This window comes from Sabethes cyaneus, chromosome 1, assembly GCF_943734655.1.
Source record: "Sabethes cyaneus chromosome 1, idSabCyanKW18_F2, whole genome shotgun sequence".
Classification (NCBI taxonomy): domain Eukaryota; kingdom Metazoa; phylum Arthropoda; class Insecta; order Diptera; family Culicidae; genus Sabethes; species Sabethes cyaneus.
This window is the reverse complement of record NC_071353.1, coordinates 104201102-104224027: the sequence shown is the minus strand read 5'-3', so window position 1 is coordinate 104224027 and position 22926 is coordinate 104201102. Positions and strand designations below refer to the sequence as shown.

The window sequence follows — 22926 nt, the reverse complement described above, 5'->3', positions numbered from 1 at the left end:
TGTGTGTGTGTGTGTGTGTGTGTGTGTGTGTGTGTGTGTGTGTGTGTGTGTGTGTGTGTGTGTGTGTGTGTGTGTGTGTGTGTGTGTGTGTGTGTGTGTGTGTGTGTGTGTGTGTGTGTGTGTGTGTGTGTGTGTGTGTGTGTGTGTGTGTGTGTGTGTGTGTGTGTGTGTGTGTGTGTGTGTGTGTGTGTGTGTGTGTGTGTGTGTGTGTGTGTGTGTGTGTGTGTGTGTGTGTGTGTGTGTGTGTGTGTGTGTGTGTGTGTGTGTGTTTTTTTTTTAACGAGTGGGGAAATCTGCTATCAGACACCTGAGAAGACAGCTCAGGGAGTGGGGTTTGGTATCCCGTGAAGATCGTGAAGATCCAGACCCACTAAAACCCTACTCGAGTCTCCAGCCTCAATCCCCCCTGGAACCACCTTATCGGTATTACTTCAGGGAGGGGCTATTGTGCTTAACGCACGCTCTTAGATAACTACTGGACTATGGTAGTTAGGCTGTTTATTCGCCGTTGATCGGCTTTCCAGCGGCTTTGTAGCTCAAGTACGATCTGGGTAGCAGCCGCATTCACCGCACCCCAGACGTCCGAGCTAGAACACATCCTTTGGACTAAGTTATCCGGAGTAGTGTCCTGTCCGCTAACTGCCATCATGTTGCTTCTCACGCCCTCGAAACGAGGGCATATGAAGAAAGCATGTTCTGCAGTTTCCTCAACGTCCGCGCATTCGGGACACTCGGGGGACTCCGCATGCCCAAATTTGTGCAGATACTGTCTAAAACAACCATGCCATGACAGAATCTGTGTCAGGTGGAAGTTGACTTCGCCATGACGCCTGTTGACCCATCCGGATAGTTTCGGGATAAGTCTATGTGTCCACCGGCCTTTTGTGGAATCAGACCATGCCCGCTGCCATGTGATCATCGAGGCCGATCTTGTGGTACTCCGTATGCCTCTAGTTCCACGTTGGTGGAAGCACTCTACGTCCTCGCTGATGATGATACCAATAGGCATCATACCCGCTAAGACGCAGATTGCGTCATGTGAAACTGTGCGATACGCACTCGCCACTCTTAAGCACATGAGACGATAGGTGCTTTCCAGCTTGGCTAGATAGCTTTTGGTACCTAACGCCGATGACCACACCGGCCCGCCATACCTGAGTATGGACTGGATCACGTTGGCTAAAAGCCTTCGCTTGCTGCCATATACCGCAGAGCTATTAGACATCATACGAGACAATGCCGAAATAGCTGTGGAAGCCTTCTTGCAGGCATAGTCGACGTGGCTCCCGAACTTGAGCTTGTCATCGACCATGACTCCAAGGAGTTTTAAGAACCGCATTGACGAAATAGTGCAGTCCCCGACACTGATACTTGCTTGCTGCACCGACTTGCGGTTGTTAACCACGATAACCTCCGTTTTATGATGCGCTAGGTCCAGTTTCCTGGATCGCATCCAATCTTCAACAATGCTTATAGAGTGGGCAGCCGTCAACTCAACCTCTCTGATAGATTCACCGTAGACTTCCAAGGTGATATCGTCCGCAAAGCCGACAATCGCCACCCCTACCGGAAACTTTAGCTTCAACACCTCGTCATACATGACGTTCCACAACACCGGGCCCAGTATGGAACCTTGCGGAACCCCTGAGGTGATTGGAACGCATTTCTGACCCTCCTCCGTGTTGTAGCATAGCACACGATTCTGGAAATAATTTTCCAGAATTCTGTACAGCGACACCGGCACTTGGACGCTCCGAAGCGAGCTGGCTATGGAGTCCCAGCTAGCGCTATTAAACGCATTTCTCACGTCGAGCGTGACAACTGCGCAATAACGAATACCTGTCCTCTTGGGCTGGATTGCCACCTCGGCTGTCTTAGTGACAGACTAGATGGCATCCACCGTAGATTTGCCTTTTCGGAAGCCGAATTGGTTCCTTGACAGACCGTTTGTACCCTCCGTGTACTGTACGAGTCTGTTAAGGATAACCCTCTCCAGCACCTTGCCGGCAGTATCGAGTAGACATATCGGCCTATATGACGAGGGGACACCCGGAGGTTTTCCCGGCTTCGGCAATAGGACCAGGTTCTGTCGCTTCCATCTGTCCGGGAAGTGGCTAGCTTCCAGGCATCTATTCATTACTGCCCCGAATAATTCGGGAGCCTCTAAAATAGCCGCTTTAATGGCCATATTCGGGATACCGTCTGGCCCCGGTGCCTTGCTCACCTTTAGGGATTTAGCGATATCAATGAGTTCCTCGTTCGTAACCGTCACTTCGTCCCCGACCTCCAAACCGCCGTCGCCCACGTTACTTTGGATGTTCGGCTGGGAGGCCGACCATCCTACGCTATGGTCTGAGATACTGGAACGTCGGCCGTGGGACGACTCAGCGGCCTGGGGCCAGGGCCTTGGCTCGTGGCGCGGAAAGAGGCCCTCGATGATCCGCTCCAGCATCTCTGGCGATTGCTCAGCGGGCGCCATCACACCCTTGGTCTTTGCCATTACGACTCTGTAGGCATCACCCCACGGGTTCGCATTGGCACTAGCACATGACCTTTCAAAGCAGGCTCGTTTACTAGCTTTTATCCCGCTCTTAAGCGCTGCGCGTGCAGCAACAAGTGCTACTCGACATTCAGCCCTGCTTTCATCCGAACGAGCTCTTTGCATAATTCTCCTCGCACGAAAGCACGCTCCGCGGAGTTCCGCAATTTCATCTGTCCACCAGTAAGCCGGTGACCTGCCATACCTAGGACGACCTTTCCTAGGCATGGTAGCGTCACATGCTCGCGACAGTACCTCAACCAAATGATCAGCGTTCGGATCGGGCATACCGCCATCACCGCACTCTCTCCGGATCGCTTCCACAAATACTTCGGGATCGAAGTATGATGTCTTCCATCCACGGGTGGTTGGAGTGTTGGCCCTACTCGCCGCCTGCCGCCTCGTTATCTGACCGACACCATAGCGGACCGCCTGGTGGTCACTGTGAGTGTAGCCATTATCTACCCGCCAGTCTCCTATCAGACCAGGACTGCCGAAAGTCACGTCGATGATAGACTCCGCACCGTTCCTACTGAAGGTACGTGTGTTGCCGACGTTGGCCAGATCTACGTTGAGCTTTGCCAGAGCTTCAAGCAGAATCCGACCCCTATGGTTCGTGCGACGACTTCCCCACTCTACCGCCCAAGCGTTAAAGTCGCCCGCCACAACCACCGGCCTTAAACCAGTCAGCACAACTGATACTCGGTCTACCATCCGCGTAAACTGCTCGATAGACCAACTCGGCGGAGCATAACAACTGCAGTAGAACACTCCACCCACTTTGGCAACCGCAAATCCCTCGTCTGCAGTTGACACAACCTCCTGAACCGGGAACCTGCTTGTTGTCCATATAGCCGCCGTCGCAGACCTATCCGAGACCCAGTTGCCGTTTCCGGCAGGGACGCGATATGGATCCGAGACTATGGCAATGTCCATTGCTGACTCAGAAACTGCTTGGTGTAACAGCTGCTGAGCTGTGCTGCAGTGGTTCAGGTTGAGTTGTGTCACTTGCACTATGAACGTGGCTTAGTCGCCGGCACACCGGCCGGGCACCTTGGACCTCCCGTTACGTGCTTTGCGTCCCGTTTACCGGTACAGATCAGGCACTTAGGAGGCTCCGCGCAGTCCTTTGCTTTATGGCCAGCACTGCCACATCTCCTGCACAACTGGCTCCTATCTGGCCCCTTGCAGTTCCAGGCTTTATGTCCGTGCTCGAAACACCGGAAGCAAGCTTCCGACTGCTTGGACACGCTCAGTGGGCATACCGACCACCCCACTTTTAGCCTAGCAGCTTTCAGGGCTTTGTTTCCGTCAATCAGCGGAAGTCGTATGGTGGCTACCTGGGTCCCGGCCGGACCCTTGCGTAGACGAACCGCCTCGGTTGCCACCACCACTCCACTTTGCTCTTTGAGAGCTTGTACGACCTCACGCACTTCGGTGATCTCGTCCAGGTTCTTAAGCTGGAGAGTCACTTCTGGTGTGAGAGCACGTACCTTCACGCCGTCCCCGAGCACTCCTTCCGCTATGGGCTTGTATGCGGAACTCTTCTTTGTGGCGTCCTTCTTTAACTCGAGGATCATATCGCCCGTGCGTGAGCGGCGGATGCTCCGTACGTCCGCGCCCAGATCCTTGAGTAGGGCGTCTCCTCTCATGGCCTTCAGAACCTCCGAGTATTTCGACCCGTCGGTTTTCAGGATAAGAGCGTCGCCCTTCTTCGCTCGCTTTCTTGCCGGTTTAGGTGGAGCAGTTTTTTTACTGGAGCCTCCTCCGCCTTTTCTCTTGGCCCTAACCTCGGTCCACGGGCCACCTGTCTTGGAGCTTCCCGCTGGTTCATCGGTTAGCTCTTCCAACCCGCTAGCCTGAGGGCTTTTACCGATCAGGCGTTTTTTCGGTCCGCCAGGGGTGCTATCCCCCGGGGACTGTCTCGGGCGCTTGGCGGATGCCTTACCGCTGCTGGTAGCGCTTTCCGTAGCCTCCTGGGCCGCGTTACGACACTCCGTCAACGGGCAAGCGTCCGTTTGTACTGCCTTCGACGCCTTCACGGTCACCTTCTTAGCCTCTCCTGCACGCGCCACGAGGTCGTTGTGCGTTTTGGTCGCTGCATTCAAGGTTCTCCGAAGCATGAGCAAGCTCTGCTTCAGGTCCTTGGAGAAATTGCCGCGACCTGACGTAAACTCGATTATTACCTCGAGCTGCTGTGACGCTGCTACCACTTTAGGTACAGCGTCTCTATTTTTCTCCATCGCCCTGATAAGCGCTGGGCCGTTCATCGCTGTGTCCGGCGTGGTAGGCATACCGCTGCCTTTGCCACCCACACTAGCGCTCCTAGTTGCATCCTTCTCCACCCTTGGTGGAGAACGCAGGATGCCTCCTCTAGCGAACGGGTTTTCCACCGTATCCACACTTGTTGTATTTTTGATTTTGTCTTCCATAAGAATCCCACGAGTTGAGGGGAAAGAAAAGTCCGCCACATCAGAGCCCCTCATGATGCGGTAAGGGCTGATTACTGTGGAGGGCGCTCTGGTACTCCACAGGCTCCGTTTGAGGCTGAGTATTTATAGAACCCCCCCCACCATTCATCCCTCGGCACGGGTCGCATGACACCTTGGATTAGGGGTTTATCCATTCATGTTTTTACTTTTAGCCATGGATAAAAGCTATTAAAACCATCCTCCTTTGGGGGCTTTGGACCCTCTGCTCAGGTTCTCGGTATTTTCAGGTTCATCGAACATGCTTCTACCGAGATCCGTCATTTGCAGGCGGAGAGTTTACACTCAGCCTTCGCATGAGTGCCCCCTTCTCTGTCCGCATACGACCCTAGTTTTCACCGGTTGTCCGATTTCCACTAAGGAGCGTATCCCGGATGGTACCACGAGGAGGTAGAGATAGGAGTTGCTAAATAAGAGGCTGTGGAACTTCGTGATAGTTCTGGAGCGCATTATTCAACCATTTACCATCCTGTGTGTGTGTGTGTGTGTGTGTGTGTGTGTGTGTGTGTGTGTGTGTGTGTGTGTGTGTGTGTGTGTGTGTGTGTGTGTGTGTGTGTGTGTGTGTGTGTGTGTGTGTGTGTGTGTGTGTGTGTGTGTGTGTGTGTGTGTGTGTGTGTGTGTGTGTGTGTGTGTGTGTGTGTGTGCGTGTGTGTGTGTGTGTGGGTGTGTGTGTGTGTGTATGTGTGTGTGTGAGTGTGTGTGTGTGTGTGTGTGTGTGTATGTGTGTGCGTGTGTGTGTATGTGTGTGCGTGTGTGTGTATGTGTGTGCGTGTGTGTGAGTGTGTGTGTGTGTGTGTATGTGTGTGCGTGTGTGTGTATGTGTGTGCGTGTGTGTATGTGTGTGCGTGTGTGTATGTGTGTGCGTGTGTGTGTATGTGTGTGCGTGTGTGTGTATGTGTGTGCGTGTGTGTATATGTGTGTGTGTATATGTATGTGTGTATATATATATATATATGTGTGTATATGTGTGTGTGTATATGTGTGTGTATATGTGTGTGTGTATATGTGTGTGTGTATATGTGTGTGTATATATGTGTGCGTGTATATATGTGTGTGTATGTGTGTGTGTATGTGTGTGTATGTGTGTGTATGTGTGTGTGTGGGTGGGTGTGTGTGGTCGAGTTTTAAAATTCACGTGCACGATGACATCGAACAGCGTTGTTCGGCAACGTGATGCTACGATGGCGGCGTGGCAGTGTTGAGCCGTTGCACTAGCGATGGTTGAGCGTTGCCAGAATAAAGCGAAGCGCGTAGTTTGCTCGGCGCTGCTTTTCGATGCCGTCATGAAGTGGTGGTACAGCTTAGGCGTCGCTAGAAGCGGGTTGGCAGCCAACGGTCGCAGCAAAAGATAATCTGACAAAAGAAGCCGTCGAACGGCTTCTTGGCTGTCACACAACACACGAAAAATCGTCCATAGACGAAGAACCGCACTGCCTAAGCTTTCGACCGTACTAGCTATTTCTTCTACAAAATAACGAACGCGTAACTACTGAAATACCACTAGTCTCTTCCACGATCTGGATGCGAAAAAGTGAAAGTGCTTTTCTTAGTGGCATCATCCCGTTCTTTCGCATGTCGGTTCAATCGCGCTTCCCTTCTTTTGCACGATTCGGCTTTGGTGAGACGGAACTAGTGGACAAGTTTTGAAAGGCGCTGAAAGGCGTCGGACTAAAACGTGATTTCTGCAGTTTTGAACAGTGAGCGTAAATGGCGTTTGCTGCGTAAAAATTGTAGAATGATGATTATGCTATAAAAGAAAGCACAGGAACGGGTTTCCGGTCAAACTGACACGGCTGATCAAGGGTCCCCTGATGCAAGTGATTCGTGCGTATTTCGGGAGCACTCTCGAGTCCTTTCAAATCTCGCAGAGAGTTGTGACAGATGAATGAACTATCGTCATTGAATACTGCTATTGAAGGTATGAAGGTATGATCTTCTGCAAAAGTAGCCAGCTTTCAGCCTTCGCAGATGACCTTGGTATCATTTCATTACTCGAAACCTTGGGACGCGGAGGCATTGCTATTTAGGTTACAAATTCCACTAATTATTGAGATTTGTTCACAATTGCCTATATTTTCATTTTTTTGCCGTCAAATTTTTCAAATATTTTTTTAACACTTCATACCTTTTAATTTTCTGCAATTTAAAAAAGTGAAGGCTTTGCCAGCCGCTTTCGGAACTTGACCTTCTATTTTTATTCGACAAACTGCGCAACCACTTAAAGTAAAGGACAAGACTCATAGGGCTAGCGCTACGGTCCTATTGACTCTAATAGCCTCTCCCAGTCGAGATTTAAACAAGCCATGACAGGTCTGAGGTACCAGTGTCATACTGCGAAGTCAACTGGAAGTTCAATAGTTATGAATTTTCAAAAAAGAAAGATTTGATTTTTGAGACCACCCCAACTCAGAAAGGAAAGCTTTTATGTTGCCCTTAAATCGAACATGAGGGTTTTATTCGTAAAATCAACAAAATAAGTAAAACATTTAATAAAACCATTTCCTTTTATTCTTCTCTCTCTTGCAGTGGTTGGCGATGAGGAAACAACCCCGCACCCGCTGGATGATCATCGACGCTATTCGCAACCGATTCTGTATCCCGGGGCGAATCAATTTACCGGCCCCCGGCAGCTGTATCCGCCCGGCAAGGTGAAATCCTCCGAGGGTCGACTGGTAAAGACGAAAACGAATACGAAAGCGAAAACGAACATCCGGACGCCTCTGCCACCGGGAAAGATTGTCCTAGCCCCGAGGCCGATTTCACCGGTGTACGGTGTTGGACAGGAACTGCCGCAGGATCTGCGCAGTCATCGGTCCAGGCCGGTCCCAATCTACGTTCCACCCGGATTCGGTACAATCTATCATGGCATCCATCGGCCAGCCGGTGGCGAGCGAACAGAGGATTACCGGCCACACCACAATGGCTATGATTCTTACGGGTTAGATAAGGTTTTCGTCCCGGAGGGAGATTTACTGGGTGAATCCGGTAGCAATGGCGACACCTCCCCAGGAGTGGACAATTGTGACATCCGCTGTGAACCGAAAGAGTTCCGCTGCGACAAAAGCTGTGCTTGTGTCCATATGGATCTGCATTGTAATGGACAAGCGGACTGCATCTTGTCGGAGGACGAGCAGAACTGTGAGGCCGTACAGGAGGAGCTAGTGAAGCAAATGAAGCAAAGCTGTGAGGCCAGCGGATCGCATGTAATCTGTGCAACTACACACACTTGCATCTCTAAGGAGTGGTTGTGCGATGGTGACGACGATTGCGGAGACTTCACCGATGAAACACACTGTGGCACGCGGCACGATTGTACCGAGGGAAAGTTCGAATGCCAGAATGAGTTGTGCATCCCGAGAGAATGGGTTTGCGACGGCGACAACGATTGCAACGACTTATCCGACGAGCGGAATTGCACAAGGCAGTAAGTATACCTGTGGGAACTTTTATTTCAACTCTAGTACATTGCCAATGCATTGCTCTTAATTATCTGAGATTTCAACGATATATTTAACCTTTCTCAAAGCACCAAAAGCTTAGTCCTTATTTACCATGTGTACGTGTGACTGTAACATTTCTGGTCCAGCCTTAAAACATGTCAACCTTAACTGATATTTAAGTACGGGCTATTGAAAAATTGCCAAATGTTTTTAAAAATTTAGTTAAAAATCTTTGAAGTCATTTTCTCTACGATCTTTCAACATCCCCAGCATAGACTTTACAACTGTCACCTAATTATTGCGACTTAGGGTTTATTTCTAATTCCCGCCGTAGTAAGTAAAGCCATTCCAATTTTCATCATTTGATAGATGGATTTATTGAATACTCCAAAAGTTCTTGTACTGATTTGACTAAAACACACTTACTTTCCGATCCGTGAACTTTGAAATCACTGAAAAGCGTTTATTAAAGCATATTATTGACATTACGCAACTGACTTTATTTCTTAAATTCGTCGTACCGTTTTAAAATCCGTCCATCAAAATTTTTCATCGTCCGAACTAAAAATCGCAACAATGTTTACGAAGCTAACGCGCATGTATTTGTGTAGAACGGCATGACAAATGTTATTCTGCAAAATTTCTGCAGGTCAGGCAAGTTTTCCTGACTGTAGAATAAGGACAATGCCTTGCGTAAGTTATTTTCATTTATGAATGACGGAAATTAAAACGATTAGTCAACATTTTCTTCTTCGTCGCACGAAAAAACGTAGGAAATTTGGCTGGTAGGACTTTCTAATGATAAAAAGCATTGACCAAACTCGTGACTTTAGTCATGACCTTGAAATGCGGTCAGGCATATAATAATATTTTTTTGAAACGATGATTCTACAATTGACGAAGGGACGGTAAGGGAAAGTAATGAAGAAGGATTTTTCTTCTCCCGGGAATGAAGGGGAAGGGTGAAAAGGAAGGGGGGGGGGTAATAGGTAGCTATGCTTAACAAGTTGTCGTTGTGACTCCTATCTTTTGTCCAATGCTGGAAGGTGCATGGGTCGAACCAAGCTGTAATCAGAGATTATAACCGGATTTGAACCCACACCTTCCAGTACCTTCCAGCATTGGACAAAAGATAGGAGTCACAACAACAACTTGTTAAGCATAGCTACCTATTACCGCCCCCCTCCCCCTCCTTTCCACCCTTCCCCTTCATTCCCGGGAGAAAAAAAATCCTTCTTCATTACTTTCCCTTACCGTCCCTTCATCAATTGTAGAATCATCGTTTCAAAAAAATATTGATAAAAAGCATTTAAATAGATCTCAGCTCACTTTGATTGATCGCGTATGATAGACAACAAACTAAAATATTAGGGAATAACTAGTTCTGCATTGTTTTAAAAATTTGTGTTGGATAGGACGGGAATAGGCAATTACGACGAAGCATACCCTATAGGACGGGAATAGGCAATTACGACGAAGCATACCCTATATTTTATTTTTAAAATTTGAATTTTCTAGAAATAATTTGATAGAGCTCATTTAAGTATGCAATGCAATTTGACATTCGTAGTAACGTTCGTAGTAACTATGTTTAGGTTACTTCCCTTATTAGCACCACGATATGGAGTCTCCGGATGGGGCTACCAACTTAGCTTTAGTGACAAGACAACTTTTTCTTCTTCTTCTTCTTGTTCTTCGGGAGCTGGCACGCTATTATCGTTTGCAGGCACTCCTAGGTAAACTTCCATTCCGTCTGCTTCTGTTTTATCGCCATTGAGATGGCCATTGAAGAACTACTTCCGTTTGTCAACCATCTCGCGCTCGTTTGTGACCAGGTTTTCATTCTCGTCCGTGCACATATCAAGCTTACGTGTGTGTCCTTCACGAGATTGGTTCGCGTTCTCAAGAAACCTATGCATCTCATTGGCCCGGAACAGTTATTCTAACTTGTCACGATCTCTGTCCTCCTCCTGGCGCTTCACAGGATCGCGGTAAACTAATTCCGTGCTCGTCGAAACTTTCTTAAATTATCCTTCTTGGCAATGCTAACCACAAAATTATGACGACGAAATGGGCAGATGAATCTAATAAATAAATGATAAATGATAATTTTTCTAAGCTCCTTTTTTACTCTCCATCGCATGCTGGCATTGTCCGTCAAACCAGTCTTTTCGTACACTTGAGCTGGCTTCACCTAACACCGCAGTTACGGTCTCATTGATGGCCGAGCGTATCCTGCTCCAACCGTCTTCGAGGATCGAAACACCTTGCTGCACAGAGAACGGCAGAGCTGCATTCTCCGGCATCTCGCCGGTTGTCTGTAGTAATTGCCGAATGTTTAACCGAGAAGGGCGGATTTTTCGCGAGGTATATGCCGTCGGTAGCTTTGAGTGCCCACATCTAGCAGCACATTATCTGCCATAGCTAGTATGTAATATAGTTAGTTAGTCATGATCCAAGTCAATCCAGGTAATGATCCAAGTTTCCCGCCGATGTTGAAGCTGTTCGAGAAAACCAGACTACCGATTAGTATCGGGTCGATTTGGTTCAATAATTGTGGGTCAGGTGATCTCCAGGTGGCTTTGTAGATTTTTTCTGATCATCAGGCCTCGGGAAGCTGCAAAGTTAACGCATCTTTGCCCGTTATCGTTCGTATCGGAGTGTAGGCTATGAGGCCCAATCACCGGTCCAAACATCGCTTGCCTGTCGATCTGGTCGTTCATATTGCCGATGACGACCTTGGTGTCCGGTGGCGAACAGCTATCATGCGTGACCTCCAACTGCGCAAAGAATGCTTCCGTCTTATCGTGGGGTCAACCTTCGTATGGACAATGCATGTTTATGGAACAAACGGCCTTTTATTCTAAACAGGCGCATGCATTTTAGTTCATCACACGATCCTGTATCCTGACCATCATTATAAACTCCGTTCCCAGCTCGTTGATTGCTCCACCGCTCTAGGCCTTTAGGCCTTGCCACCACGATTCCTCCACACCTTCTCGCCTTTGCGACAAATCTTTCGTAGTGCCACGATGCAGAATTTTCCAGTAGCTGTTCCAGGTGCACCCTGTTGCCACCCACGAAATTCAGCGATCTGCAGTTCCAGGTACCAAGCATCCATTCCATATCTTTATTTCGTCGCCATTTGTGAAACCGAATTTTTCGTGTCAAATTTTTAAGATTATTCGTAGTAATCTGGGTTTAGGCAGGCTACCTTTCTAGGGCCACGCTACCGACTCTCGTGAAGGGGCTGCCATCAGTGTAGTGCCGAGACAAAACACTTCTTAATATAGCCACCCACTCCGGATCAGACGCTGTCGTGACGCGTCCTAACCTGGAGTACAACCGCGTACTTGGTTGAGGAATTGTCAAGCCACTAGGAGCCCCCCTGACATGGGAACTGACGCTCAAGACTAACAAGGCTATTCCTCGTTGCTAGACTCACCGTTCGCATGAGTGCTTCCTTTCCCGTCGGTATACGACCTTAGTTTTAACAGAGGTTGGTTAACCGATCTCCGCTAAGGTTGCTCGTATTACAACTGGATCCACCCACGAGAAAGTAGGGATATAAGTTACTGCATAAGAGGAAGAGGCTATCGACAACTATGGGGTCTATGTTACGCATTATCAAGCCGTTCACCAACCACCACCACCACCAATATCAACAATTGCTTTTTAAATTTCTGCCTTTCGGTTCCGAATACAATTGTTTATTTTCTAAAAATCTGAATTAATCCACCTAGCGATGAAGGTAACCTTTATTATACCAACATTAGATGTCATTTGATATAGAAATTGACACGTTGTCAGAAATTAATTCAACTATTTATTAACGCTTTATTAGTTATCATCCATATGCTTATTTATATACTTGTTTGACCTTACGTCTTATGACAAGGCCTGCCTAACATAATTCCTCGATATAACTAGTTTGGTCCATAACAGCTGCTCTTCGGTTCCCTGGGCACCAAGTGCTCGCCAGATCTCGCTCCACCTGATCTTGCCACCTCGTTCGCTGTGCACCTCTTCATCTTGTTCCTTCCAGATTCGATGGGAAAACCATTTTTGCAGGAGAGTTGTTCGGCATTCTAGCGACATGTCCTGCCCAACGTATCCGTCCAGCTTCATCCACTTTCTGTATGCTGGCTTCACTGTAGAGACGCGTGAGTTCGTAATTCATTCTTCGCCTCCATACACCGTTCTCTTGCACGCCGCCAAAGAATGTTCTTAGCACTCACCGTTGGAAAACTCTAAGTGCTCGCAGGTGCTCGCTCTTCTAGCAGTGTCCACGTTTCATACCTGTAGAGCGGTGGTTCCCAACCTTTTTTTGGCTCGCGAACCCCCTGGCGGAATTCCTCGGGGATTCGCGAGCCCCCATGTAGGAAACGCTGCTGTAGAGGACAACCGGTTTAATTAGCGTTTTGTACAATGGGTATTTTGTACAGAGGATTGTTTGACCGCAAGTATTTGTTGAGTCCGTAGTGGACACGATTTCCGCTGATAATACACCTTTGAATCTCACGGCTACAATTATTGTCTACTGGTGCCAGTGAGGTATATAAACTCGTCGATTACCTAAAACTCATCTCCGTCGGTTGCCACGGTTTTGAACTGCCTAAGTGTGTCCTGTCATGCTCGATGCCGCCCGTCAGGATATACTTCGTTTTAGACGTATTTATCGCGTAGTATGGTGTCGACTTGTATTTGTTTGTAGCTTTTTTGGGAAATGGCGTATGTAGTCAAACCAAAATCATAACAAATTTTTAGTTACTCTCCGACGTTTCGCTTTTATTTTTAAAGCTTTTTCAAGGAATCGTAACTAGTCATTCAGACAACGGACAGACTAGTTACGATTCCTTGAAAAAGCTTTAAAAATAAAAGCGAAACGTCGGAGAGTAACTAAAAATTTGTTACGATTTGGGTTTGACTACATACGCCATTTCCCAAAAAGCGACGTATTTAACTTCAATCCAATCTTCTCTGTTTAGCGTTTAAATTTGGTGTGCTGATGTTCCACCGCCTCAAATGTTCTACCGACAGCATCCACGCCGTCGGAAAAGCAGATAAATTGACCGGATTATTTGAAAATTGTGCCCCGCATTTCGAACGCCGCTCATCTTATAACACTTTCAAGCGCAATGTTGACTAGCAGGAAGGAAAGACCATCTCCTTGTCGAAGTTCCCTGTGAGATTCGAATAGGTCTGACAATCCACCCGAGATTCTCACACAGCACTGGATCTCATCCATCATTGCCATGATAAGTCTAGTAAGCTTACTCGGGAAGCCGTTTCCATAGCTCTTGTCGGTATACAATACCATATGCGGGTTTGAAATCAATTTGGGCCCACTATGCATTTTATTTGATTCTTTACAATAGTTTTCTTAAACAGTTTCGTTTAATTATTATTAAATAACTTTCGGTCAAACCGACAATTTCTTATCGATTTTAACAGATATATTCAAAGCGTCAGGGCCTCACGTTCGATACTAAACTAATTGAAATCTGTTAAATTACCTGGTTAAAATCGTTATAAATAATTGTAAATTTTATTGTGTTGTATACGATTGGTCATAACTTTTAAATCAAACGTGCAATTAAAAAATGACTCAAGAATTTTTTATGCAAACATTGGTGCTTGGGCTTGGTGCACTTTTTACGTTCGATACCGAACATCAGTATAAATATTGCCTGGCGTTACAATTTTGCAGCACCTTTATTAGAACGTTTCGAACGAGCTTCATGCAAAAACGAATCATTATTGGAACCCTCAAAAAGAGCCTATTTTTAATATAATGGCTCCTTTTTTCCGCTCGGTTCTACTTTTCACGAATAATTGGATGCATTGCTGTTTTAGACCTTTCATATCAGTAATTCGCTTTGAATCTGTACAATTATCTCCAATGAATCAGATTGTTGATCCAATAACATTAACATCTAACGAAGAGATGATGTTTTTGCGCACACGCAAGGTATCGGCCACGAAGCAGAATCTGGATGTCGCCCGTTTCCACTATTTGCTTCTATTATCGCACGCGGCAGTATTTCACACCTACGCACCCGAAAGAAGGTCGTGTATTACAACCTGGGACTCACAGCACTTGCCAGCGAGGAGAGTTCAAACAGAGGATGGCCTTCTTTTTCCGCATTCCGTGCCATTCAACTGTTACCGGTTACCGGAAGGTCGGAGGCTAACGAGAGGATCTGACTTCACATGAGCACCGGAAAAAAACACTAACTGACAGCGCAGTTGTTCATATTCAAACAGGGAACGGGTCCGCTTTAGGGGATTAGTGGAGATGAATCATTCAATTGGGAATCCTTATGGCGACTGACGTCACACTAGGATATGATTAACTTTCACTCTCGATATGAATCCGGCGCGGTCGGCGGTTGTTCTTTGATTCGTGTGCGTGGGCGCGTTTTTTGGCGATGGCGGCTGAATTGCGTATCCTCACTAAAGTTTGTTCGTTAATTTTAATTCAAGATACATTTTCGTTTACCCTGCTTTAAGTTCAATAGCTATTTCCCAACATGAAAAATTTGCTACTAGTCAATAGCAGAGTTCATTTATAAGTGTAAAATTTTAAAATAAACAGAATGAAATGACATTCAATTTGAGTCAAATTTCAAACAATTCATTCCATTCGAGTGCTAATCAATCTGAAATGAGTAATTTTAAAACATTTCCTACTTGGAAGCAAATTAGATTTTAAAATTATACAAACAAACACGTTGGCGTTCGATTCATTTTAGGCCAATATCAAAACAAAACCAAGTCTCATCTTCTAAATTTACGTTCTCGCATGATTTGGCTCCTCCGATACGTAAATACTAACGCTGGCGAATGAAATGCGATGCGTGGGTGGTCCTTGACACGAAGGACACGCAATTTGTGTGCGAATCATTGTGACTAATTCTTCTCTCTCTTATTTTGGAAAGGTATGTTTTGTGTTACTTTTTGACCTGAGGTTAAATGTAATTTTTCAACAGCGTTACGCTATTATTAGAGATGAAATATTTATAAATGTTTCGAAATATTCGAAACAATATTAACTATGTTTCAATAAATTTTGTAGCGCACAAAATGTGTGTGCAAACTTTTGGAGACAAACGAAGGAACCATCGCTGTGCGTTAGATTTTCAACACATAAAAAGGTCCTTCACGCAAGCTCTCCACACAGAGAAGAAACATGTAGCATTAGAATAATACGAAAGCGGATATGGGAGCGAAAGCTTTCAGTGCCTGTTACAGCCATTATCTCTTTCTCTCTCCCAGATACTCTCTATTTTGTGATGCGAGCTTTCTGGTTCGGTCGCTTGGATGCTGTACATCTTTGAGAAGATTTTTTTCACTACCATCATCAGTGATGAATGAAATTGATTGCACAATTTGTGAACGAAAGGAAGGTCCTGCCGTTGAGGAATGCTTCAATGTCGTGAAAAAAATGAGAAATGCCATGGAAAAAAGATGCACTTCACGAGTTAAAAATCCTAGAAAGAGCTAACTTGGCCTACTTTCAGTTATGCAGTTGTATTTGAGCAATTTCAATCGATATATTTGTCAATATCTTTAGCTAAAATACGTCGAAAAACGAAATATTGACTAGCAGCGGATAATTTCAGTTCAATAAATATTGCAAGTTTGTTTCATCTTCAACCAAAAGTTGGGTAGACAAACTACAACACTAATTGGTAAACTGTGCGTCTGTAAGTAAATTTTCTAATATAAGCGTCCCACTTACTCGATTACTTATTGCAAATTCCATCAAAAGCGCGAAATGCAAGAAACTGGCAGACAGCATGCAAGTAAGATCCCAGTAGCGAGCTGTCATTTATTCATGTCGATTTATTGCGATTGACAGCTCGCAATAAGTTGACATAAATATTTGACAGCTCTCCGCTAGGATTTTACTTGCAAACTGTTTGCAATATTCTTGCATTTCGCGTTGTTGATGCAATTTGTAAGACTTACTTCTGTGTCCATAACCCAACGTCAGTTTGGAAGGAGTCTCCACTTTCTAAGGTCACTTGACATTAGGAGAGATTCGCATGAACAGTCTCAATAACGTTGAGCTTCTGGGTCTGTCTGTATGCGCCATTCACCTCCACCTGCGTTCCAAAATTTCTATTTCTATATATCGAACGCTGGTGACGTCGACAATGGATTTACGTATAACACGAAACCTTCAGATCTTCGTTAACCATTGTCTGCGATACATTGTTTGGGCTTGGCGGCCTCGCCTGCGATAATATACACGATTAATTACTCCATTGTCAAAGACTCCATGAGTAAACCCAGCTTGGATTACTACCAATGCTACTAATTATTATCTCGACGAAAACGACGAGAACCTGAACAGTGAAAACTATGCAGCCCTGCCCTACTCCAGCAGGAACTCCTGTACCCGAGTGCAGCACTCTGCATGAAAACACCTTCTGTCATGCCATGCTGCCGCACCCGTCACCTAGGACCTGGGCTGCCCACTTAGCCCTTTATCTGAGCCTGGATAAGCTATGTCAGGCCCGGTCGTTGCACCTGTTCTAGCCGTTACAACTCCGTCTCCGTCTTATCGATGGTGCCCCACGCGCGCTGCTTCGTGCACATTCTCTGCACGATGTTGTCTGCGTTAGTCGACTGCAAACATCTTCCGCCGAGTGGCCTCGAATCGCGGACAGTGAAACATCACATGCTCCGGAGTTCCCTCTGCTACCGTAAAAACGGGGCAAAAGGTTGACCCTACCTGCCCACGCTTATATAAGTATTTTTTATACCACCCACGACCTGATAAAAATTGAGTAAGGTAAAAATTCAACTCACCGTGTCTTCTACCGATCCAGGACGAGATGTTCTGGATCAGTCTATGGATCTACCAGCCTTGTTCAGCGCGTTCCCATTCCACTTGCCATCTCCTAATAGAGCCCGGTCTAAGACTGTCCCGAATGCCTCTGACGTTCCTTTACCTATGGCACTCGATATCCTCACCCAGAAGTAATGTAACATGTAATGACTCCAATCGCATCCAGCGATATGGTACGTACCCGCACGTTACGCACAGCGCCGTCAGACTGGACACTTTGTTCAGACATGCCTGGTTGCGCTTACTACCCAAAGCCGAGGCCCAAGCCGTTGCACCATACGTCAGTACCGACATGGTAAGCCTGGACATAAGACGTCTCGTACTGCTGCTAAGCCGTTCGGTATTATCTTGGACAGCGCAGTAACCGCCGTTGACGTCTTACCACAAACATAGTCCACATAGCTGATGAAATTCAGCCTATTGTCAGCTAAATACTTCACATTGCGTTTAGAGACAATCACTTGACCCCCTACGATATTTTTGGCTTCTAGGGCCGCCTTTCGGTTGCTAACCGTTACCGCTTCTGTCTTGTGGTGTATCAATCGTAGATTGACACTAGCTATCCAACCCTTTATTATACTTATGGCGTCTGACGCCAGCATTTCCACCTCTTCGAGAAACTCGCCCTCTACTGTGAGGACGGCGTCGTGTCCGATGCCTGTGATCTCGACCCCAGTGGGCAGCTCGCGCTTCAACATCCCATCGTAGATGACATTTCAGAGAGTAGGACTGAGAACCAAACCCTGTGGAACACCCGCCGTCACTTTATACTTCTTCGCCATCACCCGCCATTCCGTCAGGACCGGGCGTTTTCTTAGTTTCTAGACCCCTGTAAACCGCCATGAGGTCACCATTTGTGATCGGAACGAACGTGTCATTCGCTTGATCGTACGGGGTCGGAGGTCACCTCACTGGATTGTGTTGCAGGAGTAGTCTTCCCACGATAACTTTCAGCTTGTGTGGGCAGGTTTCCGACGGGTACGTAAGCATCATCCCAGGAGTTTGAATGCGCATCACGACATAGGTCCTGATCGACATCCGTATCGGTTCAGGTTCTCTGTATCCGCGTTCATGCTCTGCGGCTTATGGAACGTAGGAGGCCAATGGTCTCGTTCACCCAGTGGACCGAGCTGTAACCGGTCCTAGGCATGGTTGCGTCACATGCTCGTCTTAGGACGTTGGTCAGCTCATTGGCACTCAGGTTCAAACGATTGCTCTTCGCGCTGAGTGCTTCAACGAATAGGTCTTTATCCTTCCACCTTCGCCCAATCGACCTCAACCCTCGCAACGGTGGCATCCGTTGTTCAATCTTGTACCGTATAGCTTGGTGGTCGCTATGCGTGTACTCATCGGATACCCCCCAAGCCCATGTTGGCTAGCAACGTTGGGCTGCAGAAGGTGATATCGATGATCGATTGTTGTACCTTGTACCCCCTGCAAAAGGTACTGATGGAACCAACGTTTCAGTACTCACGACACCTCAGAGCTGACGCCGGTGATGCGACGTACTATGGCGGTTACGCACATCGGTTTATTGTTTGTCCGCGACACTTGAAACTTGGAAGAGTTGCTTAAAGTGTTCAGCCCAGAGATTAAGCAGATCCGTACGATACGAGAGCCAGCTCTATCCCTGAGCGGGATGCTTGTGTTAGTTCTAACACCGCTTTTGCATTTCTCCGCTCATTAACCATCTTCCAGGTTTCGTCTGAAATTCATTCCCTCCAGCTAATGCACAGTCTGCCGAGGGTTTTATTATTATTACTTTTTGTAACGAAGGCGTTCTTGCTGCCGGTCTATTATTTTTCAACAGTTCCGCGAAGCGAAAGCCATGCTCACCTCCAGGATTATCCAGCCAAAGATGCGATGTCGGCGTTGAGTATGTTGCGTACATCAAGCAGGCTTCTGCCTCACTTTCGGCAAGCGCCGATGTAATCTATTCAATTTTCAGATTAGATCACTTTGGCCATCACAAAATACCCAAGTGATTGCTCCAAAAAGTCGCTAATCGATGGGAAACAGTTCCGTTCCATTCTCGATTGTTTCTCCGAGACTATAGTGCCACACGATATGTTCAAAGCGTCTGTGACGTTTGAGCCTTCACGTTGAAGTCGCGTAAGTGGATTTGGATGTCCTCCTTTGGGTCTTTCTCAATCGTACTGCTCAATTGGCTGTAAAAACTAATAGCGTCCCGGCTTTCGATCTCGAAGAGGTCCGGTGCAAATCGGTAAGCTGAACACTAATAGCGCCACTGGTTAGGACTAACTCCTAGCTGAACTCTACAAAAATGGTAAGGAACCACGAACAACGGCATTTTATTGGATAATTTCTAGGATTTGGGAGCAGGAAAAACTACCGGAGAAATGGATCAAAGGTGTGGTTTGTCCCATTTATAAAAAGGACGATAGGCTCGATTGCTGTAACTGATCAATGTCACCTACAAGATGCTCCTCCAGAACGTCATCCATCCCCTATAGCAAGAGATTTCGTAGAGTAGTATCAAGCGGGATTCGAGGTACGATGCTGTTCTAACTTAGTTCTAGCAAGGCAGTCGTCGTATATTCGAAGTCAGTCAGTAGGATCGTTGCACTAGCCCCGTAATTGTCCTGTACTCTAATAACCGGCTGTGAAGTCTGTCGAAAATGAAGGGACAAGTTTAAAAGACGTGGCTCGATCAGTTCCATTCCCTGTAATTCTTTCGCCGTATCTTTCTAATTAAACTTGTCTCTTGCATCTCCGCAAAGGTTTTACTCAATGTGGTGACTTTTTCATGAGCATACGCAGTAGATACTTCCTTTCAGTATGACCTCCGTCATCGGTACACCTGGAGACCAAGCAACCAAAGTCAAACCAACTGGATTCACAAATCAACGTTTCAATAGCTGGGGAACTTTTCTCAGCTAATATCTAGGTCAGACGCTACCAGGGCACTATAATCGCACGGTGTTCAAAATACCGTTATTAAAAAATAAAATAGGCCATTCAAACGGCAAATGCCAGTTGGTTTGTATTGCCATCCTACACCTCTGAGCCAAATTTTAAAAAAATCGACGAATTTTTGAGTTCGCTGTATTGGGATTAACCGGGAATGTTCCGGATTGAATTAACGCTTTGGTAAATGGCCAATATCGAATATGAACAAAAACTTATCATGCGACACCTTAAATTATCCCAAAATTAAAAAACTAGATCAATGAAAGTCAGATCAACTACCTAGCACCACATTGGTTACCTTTAGACATGTTCCTGGGACTTCAGAGAACACCCAGGCAAGTGCCCAGTTTCGTCAATGAACATTGCGATTCTCGTTTTGAGTGATTTTGGTTCGTTTCGACCGCGTTAAACGAATGGGTGAAACGAACCAAAATCACTCGAAACAAGAATCGCAATGTCACCCCAAATTGCATTCAAGATGAGCAAAAGTAACGTAGTTGCACCTCATTGAGTAACATAGCGTTAATGTTACATAGCGTACTTCCGATTTGCTCTCAATTAGACGCGAGGCGACGCACGCGGGTTACACCTAGTTATTTATTATAAACAGCAGGCGCCCGCCATGGCTAATCACATATGCAACTGAAGCAACCCGATGTCGCGAACGGCTGCGCGTTATCTCACCGGCAGAGGGCGATTAGGAGAAAACCTCTCTTGAAGTCAGCGATTAAAAGCATAGCGGAGAATGACTTAAGCGGGATGGAAGCAAATCGACGTAACGTTTTACAAAGAGAATCAGCAGATATTGGATAACGCGTCGCGGGCAATGCTCCAGAGTATACAACTTCCGCCTCTCACGGACAGTGGCTATTGGTGGTGACGAACTGGAAGTGGTTGATGAGTTCAAATATTTGGTATCTCTGGTTGGAAGTCGGGTCTACTTTTCCCTCCGTAAGATGCTTCGAACAAGGTGCATACGCTGCCGCACAAAGCTGACGTTTACGCTAATCAAACAGGTAATCCTTTACGTACTGGAGACCGTAACTTTGCTTACGCATACTATGTGCACTTGCTGCATTCATACACATACATACGGAAAGCTGACCACGTCGCAAGGATGCCGGATGACTATGCAGTAAAATCTGCTCTCTTCAAGGACCCCACCGGCACCATGAATAGATGGGCCCAAGATGCTGGATGGCTCGACCTGGTTGAAACTGACTTGCGTGGGTCGTGTCGCTCGACGAATTGGCGACAAGTAGCTCAGGACCGAGTACAGTAGAGACAAGTTTTTGATACAGCACGAGCCCCCCCTCACGGCACGATTTAAACAGAAACGAAGGCAATAATGGCTACCCTTCCTGGAGAAAGATTGCAAAAAACTCGAGAAACTGTACGCTCGGCTTTCATGATGATCGGAGCCGAAATGGGCGAAGTTAAGAATAAAAGTGTTTTGACAGAGGACTTCGATGAACAGCTGAATGGCGGGTAGTTTGAAGACCAAGATAACGAAAGAAGTAACTTAATTGATGCCGCAAGCGACGGAGATGTTATATCCCCCGCGTAGGCTGTGTAGGCATCGGGAAAGGATGACAATGGAGGTAAAGCTATTTGCAACAGAACGACTACCAGAGTAGTTGTAAGATGAAATTCTTTTCCTATAATGGCGACGAGCTGAATTGTAAGAACTACCCAGCGGTCACTAACGTGAAGTGCTTCTGCTTCAGATGTGCTGTGAAATTCGAGTCACATTGTCATCGACAGGCCACATATGATAGTGTAAACCGTCAGGAACCACTGGAAACTATGGACCAAAATAACTCACCGAGTATTGCTGATCAGATCGAACTTCGACAAGATATTTAATGATTTTTTCTACTTGCTATTCATATATTCAATTGGATGTTTTATTTCAAATAATGAACCTTTTAATTAAGACCCGCTAGATAAAAGCATCAGCTACGAAATACATATATATTCGACTAATTGTTGAACTTAAAAGCATGTTTCGATCTTTTCCTTCCAGATGCACCCAAGACGAGTTTCGCTGCCATGACGGTAGCTGTATCTCGGCATCGTTCGAGTGCGACGGCGAAGCGGACTGCATCGATGAATCGGACGAGATGGCCTGTGATCGGCCGATGCAAAGCTGCCCAGAAGGGGAATTCAAGTGCAAGGGTTCGCTGGGTGGCCTTGGTGGACCGGGAGGCCGTTGCGTTCTGATGCGGTTTCGGTGCGATGGAGATAACGATTGCGGCGACTGGAGCGACGAGGAAGGCTGCCCGAAGAAGCAAGTCATGTGCACGGCGAATGAATTCAAGTGCGAAGATGGGGATTGCATTCCGGTGCAGTGGCGCTGTGATGACAAACAGGACTGCAATAATGGGGAAGATGAAAAGGGTTGCCCCGTGGATAAACTTGGCGGGAGGACGTGTTCTCCGGACGAGTATACGTGTAAAGATGGGCGATGTATTTTGGTGAGTTCAAACTCCAATCTCCAATAATAATTCTTTTTTCCTTACTAAATGTTTGCTTTTCAGCGTTCATGGGTATGCGACGGATCTGCAGACTGCAAGCGTGGTGAAGACGAACAAGATTGCGACATTAAGTGTGAACTGAATCAGTTTGCGTGTCCTTCTAGTAACCGAAATAGCTCTCGAGATTTGT

At 46.6% G+C, this 22926-nt stretch overlaps 1 protein-coding gene across 1 annotated transcript in view; it reads left to right on the top strand.

The window, feature by feature from the left end:
* Positions 1 to 22926, top strand: part of LOC128746044 (low-density lipoprotein receptor-related protein 4) — a 63976-nt gene that overhangs the window by 20623 nt on the left and 20427 nt on the right. The window contains exons 2-4 of the mRNA XM_053843094.1: positions 7555 to 8452; positions 22286 to 22736; positions 22800 to 22924. Coding sequence (XP_053699069.1) covers positions 7555 to 8452; positions 22286 to 22736; positions 22800 to 22924 — 1474 coding nt within the window. The remainder of the gene's footprint in view (positions 1 to 7554; positions 8453 to 22285; positions 22737 to 22799; positions 22925 to 22926) is intronic.